This window comes from Pyricularia oryzae, chromosome 5 (assembly GCF_000002495.2).
Source record: "Pyricularia oryzae 70-15 chromosome 5, whole genome shotgun sequence".
NCBI classification, from domain to species: Eukaryota; Fungi; Ascomycota; class Sordariomycetes; order Magnaporthales; family Pyriculariaceae; genus Pyricularia; species Pyricularia oryzae.
In genome coordinates this window covers 4,171,582-4,187,720 of record NC_017852.1, presented here as the reverse complement: position 1 = coordinate 4,187,720, position 16,139 = coordinate 4,171,582, and the positions used below count along the sequence as shown (strand labels likewise).

Sequence of the window (16,139 nt, the reverse complement as noted above, 5' to 3'; positions counted from 1 at the left end):
GCCTGCCAGATCCACACGCTGACGTGGAAGAGAACTGGACGGAAAATACCCCAACAAGCCGTAGCAGGACAAAGACCCCTGGCAACCAGACGGTAAGAGGGCCGTCGCGTTTTTTTTTTTTTTTTTTTTTTTTTGCGCACGTGTGGAGCACGTTGGCTGCACTGGGTTGGTTTTCCTGGGAGGATCTTGCATGTAGAGCTTGGCAAAAACTGCCCTTCCCAATTTCAGACAAATTAATTGGGTTTGCTGGGCTGTGCTGCGGTGTTGCCCCAACGAGTAACGATGGCGGTAGATTGTAGAAATTCACGGCAAGCCAAGGTATCCAAGTCTGGTAAAGAACGACAGATGGAGCTGTCGGCAAACGGACATGCATGCAGTACGTAGAGTCAATTGATACCAGCCGCATTCATTCCTTGAATCCCGTAAACTACGGCCAGCCTCAACATCCGACGGCACTTTTTAAAATGCAAAAATAGTCGTGTTTCTCGACCTAAACAAGCACTTGACCAAACTAGGTTGCTAGGCTTGCTAGTTACCTGCGTAGCTAGCTACACAGCACAGCCCGCCCAGCCCAGTGGCAAGAAAAACCCCCCCTCAGTCCCCTAAAGAGCCCCTCGGTAACCTCTGAAAATAGCGGCCCCAGCGATCTGAATGCAACGTTGACCGGCGGGCCCCCGGGGGCACTTGACAGGCCGTGATTGGCGCCACCTTGGCGTCTCCATAGCCGCGATTCCGCAGCCCGAACCTGCAGGGCCTCGTATTACCGGCAGCATGATGTCAGTTTGTCTCCGCTCTTCTCCTAACAGGCATTGCAGCCGGTGGAATCCGATTCATTGCGGGAGTGTTGTTATAGGGGTTTGTTTCTCCGGCAGTGCACAGGACAAGGAATTGGATATTTAAGAGATGGCATCTCTTCGATAATCTTGGTTGAATTCTTTATCCTCATCCTCATCCTCATCCCATCGATCAACCTGGTTCATCCGATCTAATAGTCATCCCAACAACCGTCTCTCTCTTGACAACCAAAACACACTCTACCACTTACAAAACCATCTCATCTATAATTTTAATACCACACCAACCCACAACCGCCATAATGCAGTTCACCGTCGCATCCGTCCTCTCCGTCCTGGCCGCCACGGCCGCCGCCCTCCCCGCCTCCAGCAACTCCAGCGCCATCCCCGACGGCACCAAGTTCAACCTCTTGTCGCTGCGGTCGGCGTCGCCCGTGCACTTTGCCTACTTCCAGGCGGCGCACCGCGGCCTGCTGGTCAAGCTCCCGGAGCAGGGCGCCAACTGCACGGGCGGCAACGACATCTCCAACAACCTGGCCACCTTTTACATCAAGGACAAGGGCCTGTACCTGTACGGGCCCGACGGTTGCGAGACGCAGCAGATCTTCACGGACCTGTCGGGCATGGGCCAGGGCGTCATCCAGTACACCACCGGCGACCAGGGCCTGCCGCGCAACGCCCAGCGCGGGCCCTTCACCATCGACGCCGACGGCAACCTCCGCGTCGCCGACTTTGGCTTCGTCGCCTGCCCCAGCTTCAACCAGTCGTACAGCATCCGCGCCGGTGGCGGCGGCAGCGACGACTGCCTCGGCATCTCGGCCCGCGTCGTCCCCGCCGCCGACCCTGGTGCTTGCGTCTACAGCCAGGAGTAAACTGGCCGAGTGGGCGAGTTGACGGAAGGATTTAATGGGTTATGTTTTGATTGTTTCCCTTGCATCATGGCATCTCGGATCGTCAAAAAATGCATTTTATGACTTAGCGATTTAGATTGGTCGGTTATAGAGACCTTTTGTATATAATAATTGACGGAATGAACAGTCAATGTCTTTATAAACTTTGGTGTGTAACATGATGTCGAGTGAACAAACAAATTGCCTAATTCGGTATGGATTTCTTTAGCAGTCCGCCATCAGCGTCCAAGTGCGAGGGCATCATGTTTGATCAGCAGCCCCATAGTTCGTCTACTTCAATCGTTCAACACAGACCGTCAGTTCTGTCAATCTCTACGCCCAACCAAGAGTTGCATGATCTGCGGTCTAGTTAAACAATTTTGTAGATCACCACAAATTTGTAAACAGTAGCTTGGAAGGTACCTTGCTTTTGTTTTATGCACCCCTGGGCTGGTTTTATTCAGATGTTTGCACCAACTTTTTGTTACACGCTAGAATAAGGTAGTTTCATACTCTGATGGATACTAACGGATCCTTCTCACCAGCTTAATTCCAACTACCTGCACCATGGATTGGCCAAGCATGCTAACATCCATCTAACCGGCTTTGCGCCCGTGTAAATTGACGTCGTTCTCTGCAGCCAAAACGCGGGGTGCATCTCTGGCAAATTCCATTTCCACCAACATTTATTTTGCGCCCAACCCCATAAGGCTTGATACCAAACCATAAAACAAATTTCTTCATTGCGCCCTCGGGGCAAGCCCCTCAATGGTCGATGGTGGCGTGTATTTTTTCTTACCAGGCCCGACCCGAACATTGGGCTCAGACCACGGGATGGCGTTCAGCCGCACCGCAGTCCAGTCAGAACTTGTTCTTCCTCTCAGCTCTGGTGCGCAGTTTTTTTCAGCTTGATGAACAAAAATGAGGGGGAACTTGTGAAGCTTCCCCCAAGACACGACGGGATTTTCTGTTCATTTGTTTCGCGGGCATCCTCAACGTGGGTATCGCCGTGGGAAGAAAGGGTGCACACACACGCGGGAGGCTATCGCGTCTAGCGACGCTGTTTCCCAAAAACAAGTCCTGCTCATCCCTACTAAAAGCCCACACACAAGCGTCAAAATGTCTTCTATACTGCGAAGCATCAAGGAGCTGCGCGACATGCGCAAGGAGCTCAGGCAGAGCATAGCCGACGGGACCTTTGGGCGCTTCCCGGACGACGACGTCACGAGCGTCCCGACGGCGCAGGACCTCCGAACCGAGCCGACCAACCCCTTCATCCAGCTCGTCATGCCAGGCTACGAGCGCACCCTGCACGAGGCCCCGCACGACTGGGCGGCCGACCCGCTGATAACCTCGGCGGACCCGGTGGCGTACGAGCCCCTCAGCGCGGCGGACTGCCAGATCCGCGTGCTGACTCTCCTGGCGGCGGGGGAGAGCGGGGGGAGCGGCGACGCCAGCGCCCCGATCCGCTGCGAGCTCGAGACGGTCAGCCTGCTCGCGCCGGCGGTCGAGGGCTACACGGCGCTGAGCTACATGTGGGGCGGGGTGGAGGGCGAGGCGAGGACGATCGCGGTGGACGGGCGGCGGTTCCGGGCGACGCCGAACCTGCACGCGGCGCTGCGGCAGCTGCGCAGCAAGGGCCACCGGCGGCTGTGGATCGACGCCGTGTGCATCAACCAGGAGGACCGGGAGGAGCGGTCGCAGCAGGTGCTGCAGATGCGGTCCATCTACGCCCGCGCCGCCAAGACGGTCGTGTGGCTGGGGCCAGAGTCCGACACCAGCAACCTGGCCATGCACCTGCTCAATGTGCTGTCCGCGCCGGGGGACTTTGGCATGGGGCAGAAGAGGTGCTACCGGGAGGCCGTCAAGGGGAGGTATCTGCCCGAGGTGAGGGAGGTTGACGGCGACGACGAGCAGCGGCAGCAGCATCGGCATCAGCAGCACCAGCAAACGACAATGGGTGACCAAGGCCTGTACGCCGATGCGTGGCTGGCCTTTGACCAACTGTTTGACCGCGAGTACTGGCGGCGCATGTGGATCATCCAGGAGATCACAGTGTCCCGGGAGATCGACATCATGTGCGGATCCGAGACCATCAGCTGGAAGAAGCTGGAGATGGCGTTTTGGGGAGGGCCGGACAAGGGGTTGAACCCAATGTTTGACCCCACGGTAGGCGTCGACTTTAGCCGCGCGCCGAGACGGACGGGCGAAATGTTTGACTTTTGGGGTTGGAGAAAGGCGATTGCAGGTGGCCAGCCCAAAGCATTGTTGAAGGCGATGCTGGATTGTGGTTCTTCCAAGGCTACGGACCCGAGAGACCACATCTATGCGTTGCTGGGAATCACCATGGACGGTTCTATTCTGGTGCCGGTTCCGAACGTGAGTATTTTATCGTGTTTGTTGTCGCCAAAGCTACTTACTTTTTGCACTCTAGACCCTTTGTTCGCCCCCCGAACAAATAGCTAACCTCACTTGATTGCCAGTATGCACTCCCAGTCGCAGAGGTCTTTACCTCTTTGGCAACAAGCATGATCGATGCCAGCGGCAACATCGATCTGATATGTCTCCAGCCCCGATCAGGAAAGAAGAAGACTGCCGGACTCCCCTCGTGGGTGCCCGACTGGGCCGACCTCGCCGACGTCGACCGACCATATGCACACAAAATGGCCCTGACACCGGGCAACAAGCTACGCGATCCCAACATTCAGCTCTTCAACACCATTTCCGAAGGCGGGTATAGAATCCTGACCAAGAACGGCATGCTATCGTGCTCGGGCCGGCTGTACGACATCATAGACGGCCTGTCGGGCACGCTCAGCGCGGACGGCAAGCCCATGGACGGCGAACACATGGGCATGGTGCAGCCCGACAACCCGACGACGTGCTACCCGGGGGTGCTGGCGACGGCCGAGGCCATCCAGCAGTCGCTGCACCAGCTGCTGGACTGGACGCGCGAGGTGGCGGGGCGCGACTGCGCCGACGTGCTCAGCAGCTGCTGGCTCGAGGACCGCGGGCTGCTCCCGCTGCTGCGGACCAAGCACGCGGCGCTGGGCCGGTGGCTGGAGGCGAACCGCGACTTTGTGGTCGGCAGCGTCGAGCTGGGCCGCTGGCTGGACATGCACCACGGCGGCTACAAGGGGCTCATCAACCGCGTGCGCACGCAGTCGCGCACCGCCGCCAGGCAGCTGTTGTTTGAGCAGCGGGCCGACCGCTGGATGGGCGAGGCCGAGGCCGTGCTCAAGTCCGGCATGAGGCTCATGACCACGGCCAGGGGCCGCGTCGGCATGGCGCACCCGCAGGCGAGAAAGGGAGACCACGTCTGCTTCATGGAGGGCATGGACACCTTTGTCATCCTGCGACCGTACGACGGCACGGCCGAGGAAAAGGCCCACAGGGAGGCTGTGGAACAGGAGCTGAGGTCGCAGAGGTACGCCAGCGGGTTGACGGCCGAGACTCGGTTCTCGGGGGGGTATCAGGTCGTGGGGGAGGCCTACGTCAAGACGCTGGTGGATAAAAAGACGGGGGTCGAGGACTACTCGCCCTGCACTTTTTTTACTTTTTTCATCCATTGAGGGGACCCTGGTCCTGGGGCGGATGATTTTCTATGTAAGAATTTATGCTTGTAGGGCAACTTTACTATGTCATGAGAAGCAACGTCCTTGATGTCTATCGACTGCAGATCTGCCGACATGCGAGCTCTCGAAGATCAATTGCTAGGAACATAGGTGTAGGTACGTGATTCGGGCAAAACCCCCACCTTGATCGATGCTTGGAGGCCCCGAGTTCGACGAGCGAATAAAGTGTATGGTCTAGTTTATAAAAAGCAAAGCGGCAAAAAAAGTGCATTATTATATATAGTAGCAAAAGAATGCATAACAGCTTGTGGCTAGACTCTTGCAATTATCGGATGGTGCCTTTTTGCCAACTCCACGAAATGCAAACAGCACCGCAAAAAGTCTTTGCCTCCTCCAAGAAATTTCTCGCCTACGAGGTGGGTTCGCCTCGCCTCCGAATTGAACGCATTGTCCAGTTTGCGTTTGTCTCCACGAGCTTTCTTTCCCATTCAAGGGGGGGGTGGCTGTTTTTTGCTATTCTCGGGGCGGCGGATCCCCCCAGCCGAAACAGATGCACGAGTCGGGGCGGGCACGGGTAGCTAGGGGGGCTGACAACAAGCCGACAAGCTTGATTGACACAAGGATGCAGGATGCATGCGCACGCCGGTGGCAAGCCAACATGCTGCCATGGTACAAGGTATTATCCGTTCTGAGAGATTGTGGATAACCCCGACCCCGATGGTTGGGGGGGTTGCTGTTGGTCGGTCCTGCCCTCTCCACCAGTTCAATGCGCCAAGCGCTAAGGTTAACAGCTGCCATACCTACCCAATGCAGTAGGATTCGGAGCGCACTACCACGATCCCGGAGTTTTGGACCTTCTCGATCCGGTCTCGTGCCCTACGGCAGCGGCAGAGTTGCAGCGCAGCTGGGTAAGAGTATGCGTCGACAGGCGACTGATACTTTGGTAGATTCCAATGGTACACCACCTGGATGTGGAGTGGCCCCCTTATTCGTCAAGGAGAAGCCTTTGGCGTTTCCACTAATCTTGATACCAGAGCGGATGCCGTAGTGTAGTTGGATTCCGAAATAGAAACTCGACCGCTTTGATGCCATCACTGGTTGTGCGTGTACGATGTTGGGGAGTATCACTCACCTTCCGAGACGTGACCAGATGGTGGTGAACATGGCAAGCGAGCAAAGATAAAAGAAGGGCGTTGTCCTCCCTTTCTGGATCTTTTTGCTTCCTTCTCACCACCACCTCCTCTTTGGTCTCTCTTTTCCTTTCCTATCTTTCCTACGTCTCTTTTTCCTTATTCCCTTTGTCCTCTGTTCCTTTTTTCCTTTTCTCCTTTTTTCTCTTCCATTTGCTATCGTTGCAGTTGTCTTGTCCTTATCTCTTTATCCCTCATCTTATACCCCATCAACACGTCAAGATGAGATTCGAGACTCTGATCGTCAGCCTCCTGGCCTCGGCCGCCGTTGCCGTCCCCATGAACGGAGACGGAGCCAGCGCGGCCCTGCAGGCCCGGAGCGAGGCGCCCGGAAACGGGCCCATGCCCGCGCACTTTGCCAAGCGCGACCCCAAGAGCCCCGGCGAGGTCAAGGAGGACCTCAAGAAGAAGATCGAGGCGGACAAGGAAAAGGCCCGCAAGAAGCTCGAGGAGGCCAAGAAGCGCCTGCCCAAGATCCCCCACCTCAACATCACCAAGCCGGGCATGCCGCCGAGGCAGCAGGTGAAGCGCGCCGCCGCCAAGGACATGTTTAGCGACCCCCAGGTCCCCGTCGCCGTCAAGAAGAAGGGAGAGGACGCCAAGAAGAAGGCCGAAGACGCAAAGAAGAAGGCCGAGGACGCCAAGAAGAAGTCGCCTCCCAAGGTCGGCGTGCCGGTGGGCAAGAACAACACCAAGCCGGGCAAGCCGCCCAAGAAGAGCGAGCCCAAAAAGGCCACGCCCAAGCGCAGCGTCACCCTCGAGGAGCGCGACCCCCTGAACCTGGGCGACATTGGCAAGGACATCAAGAAGGAGCTCGAGAAGCTCAGGCACAAGTTTGGCAAGCCCAAGAACGGCACCGCGCCCGCCGCGCCCGCCGAGCCCGCCGCCAACCAGAAGCGCGACGTCGAGGCCGAGGCCAAAAAGGACTGCGACAAGAAAAAGGACGGCAAGAAGCCGCGCAAGGACAGGAAGGGCGGCAAGAAGAACAACGGGCCCAAGCGCCCCGGCAAGAACAGCACCATGCCCATGCCCAAGCCCAAGCCCGCCACCCCCAAGGGCAAGCGCTCGCTGCCCGTCAGGCTGCCCGCCATGTTCTAAGGTGCTGAGATGTGCCCCTTGGGTGGCCGACTGTGTTGGCTTTTCTCTCTCTCTCTCTCTCTCTCTCTCTCTCTCTCTTCGGCTACGGCTGCTCACATTGTCACGTTTGTGAGCGGTTGATGCTGCAGGCATTTGCGTCCGTCTTTTCATTGCAGCAACGCTGCACCCCTCTTCTGTGCTTGTCGTTTTCTTTTCCTTTTGCGTCTCTTCTTTGTTTCTTGTTTCGTCTGTTTTCTGGTCTCGTCTGCATGGTCGGCGCTGTCTCCTGGTAGGGATTTCTTTCTGAGGCCCTGGTGTTTGTCTTTTTTTTTTCTACAGCATCTGGGATTCTGGTTTTTCGTTTGGCTGCGATAGCATGGACTCTCGTCTTTCCGACTGCTTTGTTGAGGTCAAAGCTTTTTTCTTTTTGTCTTTTATGATCTTCAACTCTAGGAACACACTCTTTAACGATAGTTTATGTCAAGACATTTATGCTCTTCATCTTATGTGTGCAGGCACTTCTGAATCATTCACAAGTGAGAAAACAGAAAGAAAAAAGGGCTTGCTCGCTTTCTCGGGACCGACTTCCGAGTCAGTCTGATCTGATTAGAGATCAAGGGACTTGTCTAGAACTGGAATGTTGGACGTTATGCACAGAGATCGGACAGCCGCAACGGGTAAAAGATGTGTTGCCGGAGCCCGAGCGGACAGTGGGTGTTACAGTAGCGGAGAAAACAGGACGTTTGGCCAGCCCTATATTACCATATGCAAGGTTGTGACAAGTGTGCCTTGTTTGCTGTCCAAAGGTAGTCCACATAGACGGCGACTCGTACCGGATTGGGAAATGATTAATGGCTTTCTAAATTAATTTCTTGAGCGCGCCGCTGGATCGAGTCGGACAGAGTTTTCTAGGCACAAAAAAAACCAAAACTCAATTTACAGGCACTCGGCTTGTTCGACCAGATGATCAACAACCATTTATATCCAGACGGACGTGTTGCCCCGCCATTTCCTTGCAGTTATGATTGCCTTTATATAGTAATCCCTCGCCTGCTCCTTGATTGCTTCAGGTTTTCTCGACGCTCTGTGGCCACGAACTGTAGTCATAAGGAAACCAGAGAGTGAGCGAGTAAAAGAGAATGGCACGCCTACTGTCGTACATCTTTGTGCTCGGGGGCCTCTTCCTGGGCGCCCTGTCTGGCTCCGCAAACGGGGCCTCTGCTCAGGAACTGGCATACCCCAAGCAGAAAGGCAGCAACTATGACTACACCGGATTCGAAAGCAACCAGACGGCGCGGGCGCAGGCCGTGGTGGAGATGTTCCGGTACGCCTGGAATGCGTACCACGTGCACGCGTTCCCGCACGACTCGCTGCGGCCGCTGTATGGCAACTACTCGGACGACCGTGGCGGCTGGGGCGTGACGGCGGTGGACGGGCTCGACACGGCCATCATCATGGAGCAGACGGACATTGTCAACACCATCCTGGAGCACGTGCGCACCATCAATTTCACAAAGACCAACACGCCAAAGCCTTCAAAGATTAGCCTCTTCGAGACCAACATCCGCTACCTCGGCGGTCTGCTTTCGGCCTACGACCTGCTAAAGGGCCCCTTTAGCCACCTGCAGGTCAAGGCGGAAAGCGTGGACGTGCTGCTCAGGCAGGCCAAGAGCCTGGCCGACACGCTCAAGTTCGCGTTCAACACCAAGAGCGGAATCCCCGTGGGGCAGCTCTTCATCGAGAACCAGACGTTCAGCGACGACAACAAGCTGGACAGCGGGGCGCAGTCGGCCGGGCTGGCGGAGCTGGGCACGCTGGTGCTGGAGTGGCAGCGGCTGTCGGACCTGACGGGCGACGCGCAGTACGGGCGGCTGGCGCAAAAGGCCGAGAGCTACTTCCTCAAGCCGTCGTCCGAGGTGTGGCCGGGGCTGACGGGCGGGCAGTTCAACTGCGACACGGGCGAGATCCTGGACCGGTACGGCGGGTGGACGTCGGGCAACGACTCGGCGTACGAGTACCTGGTCAAGATGTACGTCTACGACCCGGAGCGCTACGCCCACTACGGCGAGCGCTTCACCAAGGCCGCCGACTCCACCGTCGCCCACCTGCTGTCGCACCCCTCGTCCCGCCCGGACCTGACCATGGTGACCACCTTTGCCGGCACGCGCCAGGTCAACTACACCGAGTCGCTGGCCTGCTTCATCGGCGGCTCCTTCATCCTGGGCAGCACGGCGCTAGCCCGGCCCGACTGGCTGCAGCACGGCCTCGACTTTAGCGAGTACTGCGCCAACGGCTACCGCCAGACCGCCTCGGGCATCGGCCCGGCCCTCTACAGCTGGGACCTGCAGGACCTCAAGACCAACCGCGCCGTCGCCAACCAGACCGCCTTTTACGCCAAGGCCGGCTTCTACCTGCAGGACGGCTACAGCATCGCCGGCCAGGCCCCCGAGGCCGTCGAGAGCTGGTACTACGCCTACCAGTGGACCGGCGACCGCTACTGGCGCGACGTCGCCTGGGCCGCCACCCTGGCCCAGAACCGGACCATGCGCGTCCCGGGCGGCAGGGGCTTCGGCTACGTCAGGGACGTCCTCAGGGAGGACGGCGGCGGCGTCCTGGGCGCCATCATGCAGAGCTTCATGCTGGCCGAGACCCTCAAGTACCAGTACCTCATCCAGGCCGAGAAGAAGGGCGAGTGGGACGTCGGCGCCACCGCCAACCCGGGCCGCGGCGACAACAAGAACTTTTTTGTCTACAACACCGAGGCCCATCCGCTGAGGGTCGCCGCCAAGACGCCTGTTTGATGTTGGTGGTGGCTTTGATGTACCGAGACCTTTGTTGTGAGCCATATGTGCGCATGGTGTTTCTGAGGCAGACTTTGATCGAAATAATACCAGGACCCAGATCACCCCCTTTACGGCGTACGAGCCACATAGACGTAGACTGTAGCGAGATGGACAACCCTGCCGTCGTGAGCAGCCGCCTCCTTTTCCCACTCTGTAAAAGCACCTTGACCCTTGCAACCAACTCCCCATCCTCCGCCATCTCCCAAAAACACCCACTTAAATGGCCCCGCGATTGTCTGCACATCACCAACGCTCTGCATCCAATTGCAAATGTCATGCATAAAGTCTCATTGTTAGTCACAGTACTAATACTCAAAAAAAAAACGACTGCCCAAATACCCAATTCATTAAAGCTACCCCCCGTCCAAACGCCTCATCGCCCCATCTCAAATCGCCCTCTCCGAGTCGCGCACCCTCCCGTCCCCGCTCGACATGCTGAGGATGTTGCCAGCCTCGTCGACCTCGATCCTGGTCTTTTGCGTGCTGGCCTTGCGCGGGTTGGGGGCCTCAAAGATGCCGCCGAGCTCCTCGAGGGTCTTGCCGGCGGTCTCGACGGCGAAGAAGTAGATGATGGCGATCTCGATGGCGATCCAGCCAATGTAGACAATGTACAGCTTCCACTGGATGGCCTCCATGCCGACGGCGATGCCGTACGTGTTGACGATCATGGCGATGTTGAGGAACAGGAAGTTGATGCCGGAGCCCTTGGCGCGCGTGCGGTTCGTGAGGCACTCCATCGAGTAGAGCGTCTGGAGCGGCGTGAAGCCGGCCGCGAAGAAGATGCCAAAGAGGTAGATGGACACGATGACGCCGTACGACAGGTTCGGGTTGTTCTTGACCTCGGCCGTGAAGGCCGTCAGCAGCACGTAGAAGAAGAGGGCGCCGCTCAGGCCCGCCAGCATCATGAAGCGCCGGCCCACGCGGTCCAGCATGTAGGCGCCAAAGATGGAGGCGAGGAGGCCAAAGAGCGGGTTGATGGCGTTGAGGAGCAGGCGGGTGTTGCCGTCGGTGATGCCGGCCTCCTTGACCATGGCAGGCATAAAGTAGGAAACGACATTGTTGCCTGTGGATGACAAGTTAGTGTTGTTCGAAAGTCATCGAGACAAGAAGAAAAAAAAAAAAAAAAAAAAAAAAAAAGAGTCAACATACCAGACCACTGTCCAAAGAAAGCCATCATGACAACCATGGAAAGACGGTACCGAGCAGAGCGCGTGTTGACCAGCTCCCGGAAATCCCACCAGGGGTTGTCGTCCCTCATGGCCTCCCGCTCCTCGACAATCTCGCGGTACTGCAGCTGCACGATGGCGCTGTCGGGGTTGCCGTCGCCGTGGTACTTTGCAAAGATGGCCAGGGCCTCCTCGGCGCGGTCCTGGGCGATCAGCCAACGCGGCGACTCGGGGAAGAAGAGGATCATGACCATGACCACGGCCGGCAGCGCGCACTGCAGGATGGTGGGGATGCGCCAGGCCCACGCGTTGTCAAAGTTGAGGTTGGTGCCGTACGTAGTCCACCCGGCCAGGATGTTGCCGATCCACCAAAAGTTGTTGTACATGCCCGCCATGAACCCTCGGTACGCCGGGTGCGCGAGCTCCACCGTGTACGCGGGCGCCGCCGCCGACGCGATCGACGCCCCCAGGCCCAGCACGAAGCGCCCGCCGATGAACATGCTCTGCGTGTGCGACGCGCCCTGGATGGCCGTGCCGACGAGGACGATGACGCAGCCGATAAAGATGCACCAGCGGCGTCCGTAGCCGTCGGCTAAACTTTGTAGTCAGTATACGTTCCATCATAAGATGTTGCTAGGGGGGCATAAAAAAAAAAGAACGTACCGAGAAAGGGGCAAAAGGGGAAAGCGGCGATTTGGCCGAGGTTGTATACGATAAAGACAATGCCGGCCGAAGAGCCAGCGGAGCTGAGGCCAAAGGTTTGTTGGTAGGTCGTCATGTCGTTGATGGCACCCATCAAACTACCGTCTGTAGAAAGAGTACCAGATTGTCAGATGTAAATTAAACTCGCAAGGGGTGGGGGCAATCAACAAAAAAAAGAAGCAAAGACGTACCAAAACCGTTCATGGTCGAGACCAAGTAGCCAACCGACATGATGGCATACAACTTGATCATACCGGCCGAGAGGAGCCGTGGCGGCTCGGCAGCAATGGCAGCAGCCAGGGCGGCCGAGGTGGTGTTCATCTCCTTGGTCCTGCCGACGACCTCGGGCTTCTCGCCCAGGTCGTCGTGGATGGTCATGTCTTCCTTCTTGTCCATCTTGACGCTTGTTGTCTTGTGTTGCGCTCCTTGGGCAGGCAAGCCAGATGAGTATAACAAAGCAGGCGAGTAAGAAGAGGCGTAAGGGGAAAGGGATCCGAGACCACGCAAACTCTGAGGGCAGACGATCTTTTTCTATAAGCCGACGACAGACAGAGCATCTCCACCCGACATTTTCTCCGATCCACACCTGACCATAATTCCACCTTGGGGAAATAAGAAAGAAAGAAAACAGGCCTCGGCAGCTTCAACTTCCCTCTGGAATTGGTCCTTTGCCGCTTACCGGGCAGGGAACCGCCGGCCCTCGTGAGACAGGCTTTTTTTTTTTTTTTTTTTTTTTTTCCTCTGCGGTGATTGTCTGGCCCAGCCGACTCGTGCGGAGCGGGTTTGCTAGCCGAAGCTGGCAGTCTGGGCCGTTGAATCGCGTGGCTTGAATGGAGCGAATTACACGAAACTGTGGGGGATGGGGGAAATGGAGACGCTGGGAGCGGGGGAAAAAGTGGTAACCGTGACAGAAACCCCAGAAATGCTGCAACGTAAGCCCAGGAATCCCCCGCACTCCGCCTTTTTTTTTTTCTGGGAAAATTTGCTGGAGCTAGGCAATTCTAGACTAATTACTTGGGGAAGAAAAGGCAAGGGCGGGAATGATTTGGCGTGCGGAAAGCGCCGGGACTAGAAATCTAGGCACCAAACATTTTGCTGGGCAATGTCAATTAGCAAGGCGGCTCTTTGGTTTCGGATGGGATGCACAGAGTAAACGGGCAACAGTCTGCGAACAGGATGAACCCTCCTGCAACACGTCAAAGCATTTTGGGTTTGAATGGTACAGTGGTACAGAAGCTATTTGTTGCACAAGGTCAGATGAGAGATCGATCTGCTCGGGGGAAACTTGCAGCGAGCTCTTCTCCGCACAAACACGCATTTCAGACGCACCAACAACATAACATGAAAAGCAAGGGGCAAAAAGAACAAGAGAAGAAGAAGGGAAAAAAAGTCATGGCGCCAGGGCGGTAAGTGGAGATTCCCCCGTCTTCTTGATGCTTCAGTTACGACGTAGCAAACGATGTGGAGTATTTACGAAAACACTTTGCAGTAGTCAAACCACAGGGAAAGTTGTAATTCGTACAGTTGGTTTATTGACTCCTCTCCGCTGCTCATGGGGAGAGAGGAACAATAATATCCACTCATCATCCGACAAGCACTAGCGAAGAGATCCATGGCCCACGTCAAGTGTCATGTGCCATTTTTCAAGGAATCAATGCTCCATTCGAGGCAAGAGTTGTAAGCGACGCTAGCATGAGGTACTATAGCACTAGACTAGCATAAAGCAGTCTGGCAGAGTCAAGGTTCCCTGCCTGATTGTTAATATAAACGTTTGCAGTTATAGGGTATTTGTACGCTGAAAATGTACAGGTCGAAATGAAATGAAAGCCCGTCCATACTAGGCATCACATGAAAAAGACCAACAAGGATATCCCAGCCTCCAACCAAATGAATCAGGAACCAAGCCAAAGAAAGGAAAAACTCGTAAACCAAAAAGAGAAATACCAAGTCCCACAACCTCCCTTTCTCGATGCCAAACTTGGCCACATTTCCACATTTCCACATTTCCCCTCATCCATCCTGCACCAACGCACTTAGTTAGTATAGTAATTACAAAGTACTACTCCCCCGGCAACCCCTGCCTGATGTTCAGGTACTGGCTGTCCGGGTAGCTGAGCTGGTTCTGGCTGGTGTCCAGGGCGCCGAGGCTGGCGGCGCTGGTGCCCACCAGGCTGGCGCCGTCGGACCTGTCGCCCGACAGCTCCCAGAACATGCTGCCGCCCAGGCCCCTGGCCCTGGCCCAGTCCACCTTGCGCCGCACATTGTCCGCCGTGTCGTACGTGACCATCTCGCGCCGCGCCGCGTCGTAGCTCCAGGTCGCGCCCGTCGCGGCGTCGTACAGCTCCGTCGCCCCCGGCCGCGGCAGCGCCTTGTAGTCCCAGATGCCGTTCTCCCAGGACCCCGGCCCCGTGCCCGAGTAGGCGCCGCCGGGCCCGTCGGTGTTTTGGAACGTGCGCCCGTAGATGGGCATGCCCAGCACGATCTTGGACGGCGGCACCCCCGCGGCCATGTAGTCGGCCACGGCGCGGTCCGTCGAAAAGGGCGTCGAGGTCGGGTTCGAGCCGCTGGGGAAGAGATTGGCCTGGTGCCCGCTGGTGGCGTCCCAGGCGCCCGCGTAGTCGTACGCCATCAGGTACATCTTGTCCACCACGCCGGCCAGCTGGCCGAGCTGCATCTTTTGGTAGTGGGTCGGCCCGGCGGGCGACGCGATGGTCAGGAGGAAGTGGTAGCCCGGCGCGTGCTGCGCCGCGTAGGCGTCGAGGGCGTCGCGCACCGCCTGCAGCAGCAGCACCATGTTTTGGCCCTGCGTCGCGTCCGCCGGGTACTCCCAGTCGATGTCGAGGCCGTCGAAGCCCCAGTCCTTCATGAGCCCCACGGCCGTGCTGGCGAAGCGGTTCCGGTTGGCCTCGCTGCTGGCCGCCGACGGGAAGTTGGTCGACCAGGTCCAGCCGCCGATGCTCAGCAGCACCTTGACGTGCCGGTTGGCCTTTTTCAGCTTGTACAGCTGCTTGACGCACCCGTACGCGTTGTTGCCCACGTCGTTCCACGAGTCTGTGGGGTAGTGCTTGGAGACGTCCGCCTCGATGTCACCCCCGACGCTGTGCATGAGTGGAGATGACTGTCAGTAGGGTGCATGCAGGTGCCTTGGAGAACCTTTTTTTCCCCGTCGGCTCAGGACATTTGCCAAGACACATCAAAGCTTGGTTCGTGCCCAGGGTAGTAGTTCTTGAGGGGCTGACTGGCTGTATGAAAGCTTGGTGTTTGGCTTACACTGTCCCATCGTCCCTCAAATTGGCAAACGCATAAAGCAGATGGGTGACCTTGTCAGCCGAAACATTTTGGACGTGGAAATTGCGTCCATAAATTCCCCTGTAATGATCTTGTCGTTAGTAGATACTCGGCATACTTGAACTGTCGATGTTGGCATCTCCAGCCTCACCAGTTGACAAAATAGGCCACGTTCTGCAGCCCGCTCTGACGCCTGACAAGCTCGGAAGAGATGGGAGAGGCGCCAGCAAGTGGTGGGGCGACGAGGGACAGCAGCCCGAGCGCTGCGGCTGCAAGCCGAAGCATCATTGTGGAATATATTGGATGACGGTTGATATGTTGCAGAGTTGAGTTGGCATGGAAGTAGTCGTGATCAGTCTACGACACGATCTGCAAAAACTGCAACAAAGGAGTATCGCTTGATGCTGGCCTGGCAAAGAAAGAAATCCCATCGACGTCGGTTCCAGGAGCAACACATCATCATCTTATACTCGTAGATTTTTCATCATTAGAGGGACACTAAACACTTGGTAAATGTCTCGGCATTCTTGCGCGTCCTCTAAACATCAAGGCTCACCGATCGACTTTGTCTAGTCTCGATTTGATAAAAAGTCGAACAATGTGATATTATTTCC

At 56.8% G+C, this 16,139-nt stretch overlaps 6 protein-coding genes across 6 annotated transcripts; 4 read left to right on the top strand and 2 right to left on the bottom strand.

Moving 5' to 3' along the window:
• Nucleotides 1–825: 825 nt before the first annotated feature.
• Nucleotides 826–1,842, top strand: MGG_00081 (uncharacterized protein). Its single transcript, XM_003719009.1, has one exon. It carries the CDS (start codon nucleotides 1,097–1,099, stop codon nucleotides 1,664–1,666), a length of 570 nt encoding a protein of 189 aa, XP_003719057.1. The 5' UTR covers nucleotides 826–1,096; the 3' UTR covers nucleotides 1,667–1,842.
• Nucleotides 1,843–2,146: 304 nt separating this feature from the next.
• Nucleotides 2,147–5,574, top strand: MGG_00082 (uncharacterized protein). Its single transcript, XM_003719008.1, has 2 exons — nucleotides 2,147–4,063; nucleotides 4,168–5,574. Exons 1-2 carry the CDS (start codon nucleotides 2,804–2,806, stop codon nucleotides 5,254–5,256), a joined length of 2,349 nt encoding a protein of 782 aa, XP_003719056.1. The 5' UTR covers nucleotides 2,147–2,803; the 3' UTR covers nucleotides 5,257–5,574.
• Nucleotides 5,575–6,637: 1,063 nt separating this feature from the next.
• Nucleotides 6,638–7,547, top strand: MGG_00083 (uncharacterized protein; the record flags this gene model as incomplete). Its single annotated transcript, XM_003719007.1, has 1 exon — nucleotides 6,638–7,547. Exon 1 carries the CDS (start codon nucleotides 6,672–6,674, stop codon nucleotides 7,545–7,547), a length of 876 nt encoding a protein of 291 aa, XP_003719055.1. The 5' UTR covers nucleotides 6,638–6,671.
• Nucleotides 7,548–8,665: 1,118 nt separating this feature from the next.
• MGG_00084 (mannosyl-oligosaccharide 1,2-alpha-mannosidase IB) lies at nucleotides 8,666–10,327 on the top strand (the record flags this gene model as incomplete). Its single annotated transcript, XM_003719006.1, has 1 exon — nucleotides 8,666–10,327. The coding sequence occupies one exon, from the start codon at nucleotides 8,666–8,668 to the stop codon at nucleotides 10,325–10,327; it is 1,662 nt and encodes a 553-aa protein (XP_003719054.1).
• A 314-nt stretch (nucleotides 10,328–10,641) lies between these two features.
• Nucleotides 10,642–13,051, bottom strand: MGG_00085 (lactose permease). Its single transcript, XM_003719005.1, has 4 exons — nucleotides 12,429–13,051; nucleotides 12,199–12,342; nucleotides 11,519–12,127; nucleotides 10,642–11,432 (listed from the first exon to the last, which is right to left on the bottom strand). The coding sequence occupies exons 1-4, from the start codon at nucleotides 12,631–12,633 to the stop codon at nucleotides 10,756–10,758; spliced, it is 1,635 nt and encodes a 544-aa protein (XP_003719053.1). The 5' UTR covers nucleotides 12,634–13,051; the 3' UTR covers nucleotides 10,642–10,755.
• A 1,245-nt stretch (nucleotides 13,052–14,296) lies between these two features.
• Nucleotides 14,297–15,813, bottom strand: MGG_00086 (endochitinase; the record flags this gene model as incomplete). Its single annotated transcript, XM_003719004.1, has 3 exons — nucleotides 14,297–15,335; nucleotides 15,508–15,606; nucleotides 15,677–15,813. 3 exons carry the CDS (start codon nucleotides 15,811–15,813, stop codon nucleotides 14,297–14,299), a joined length of 1,275 nt encoding a protein of 424 aa, XP_003719052.1.
• Nucleotides 15,814–16,139: the final 326 nt, after the last annotated feature.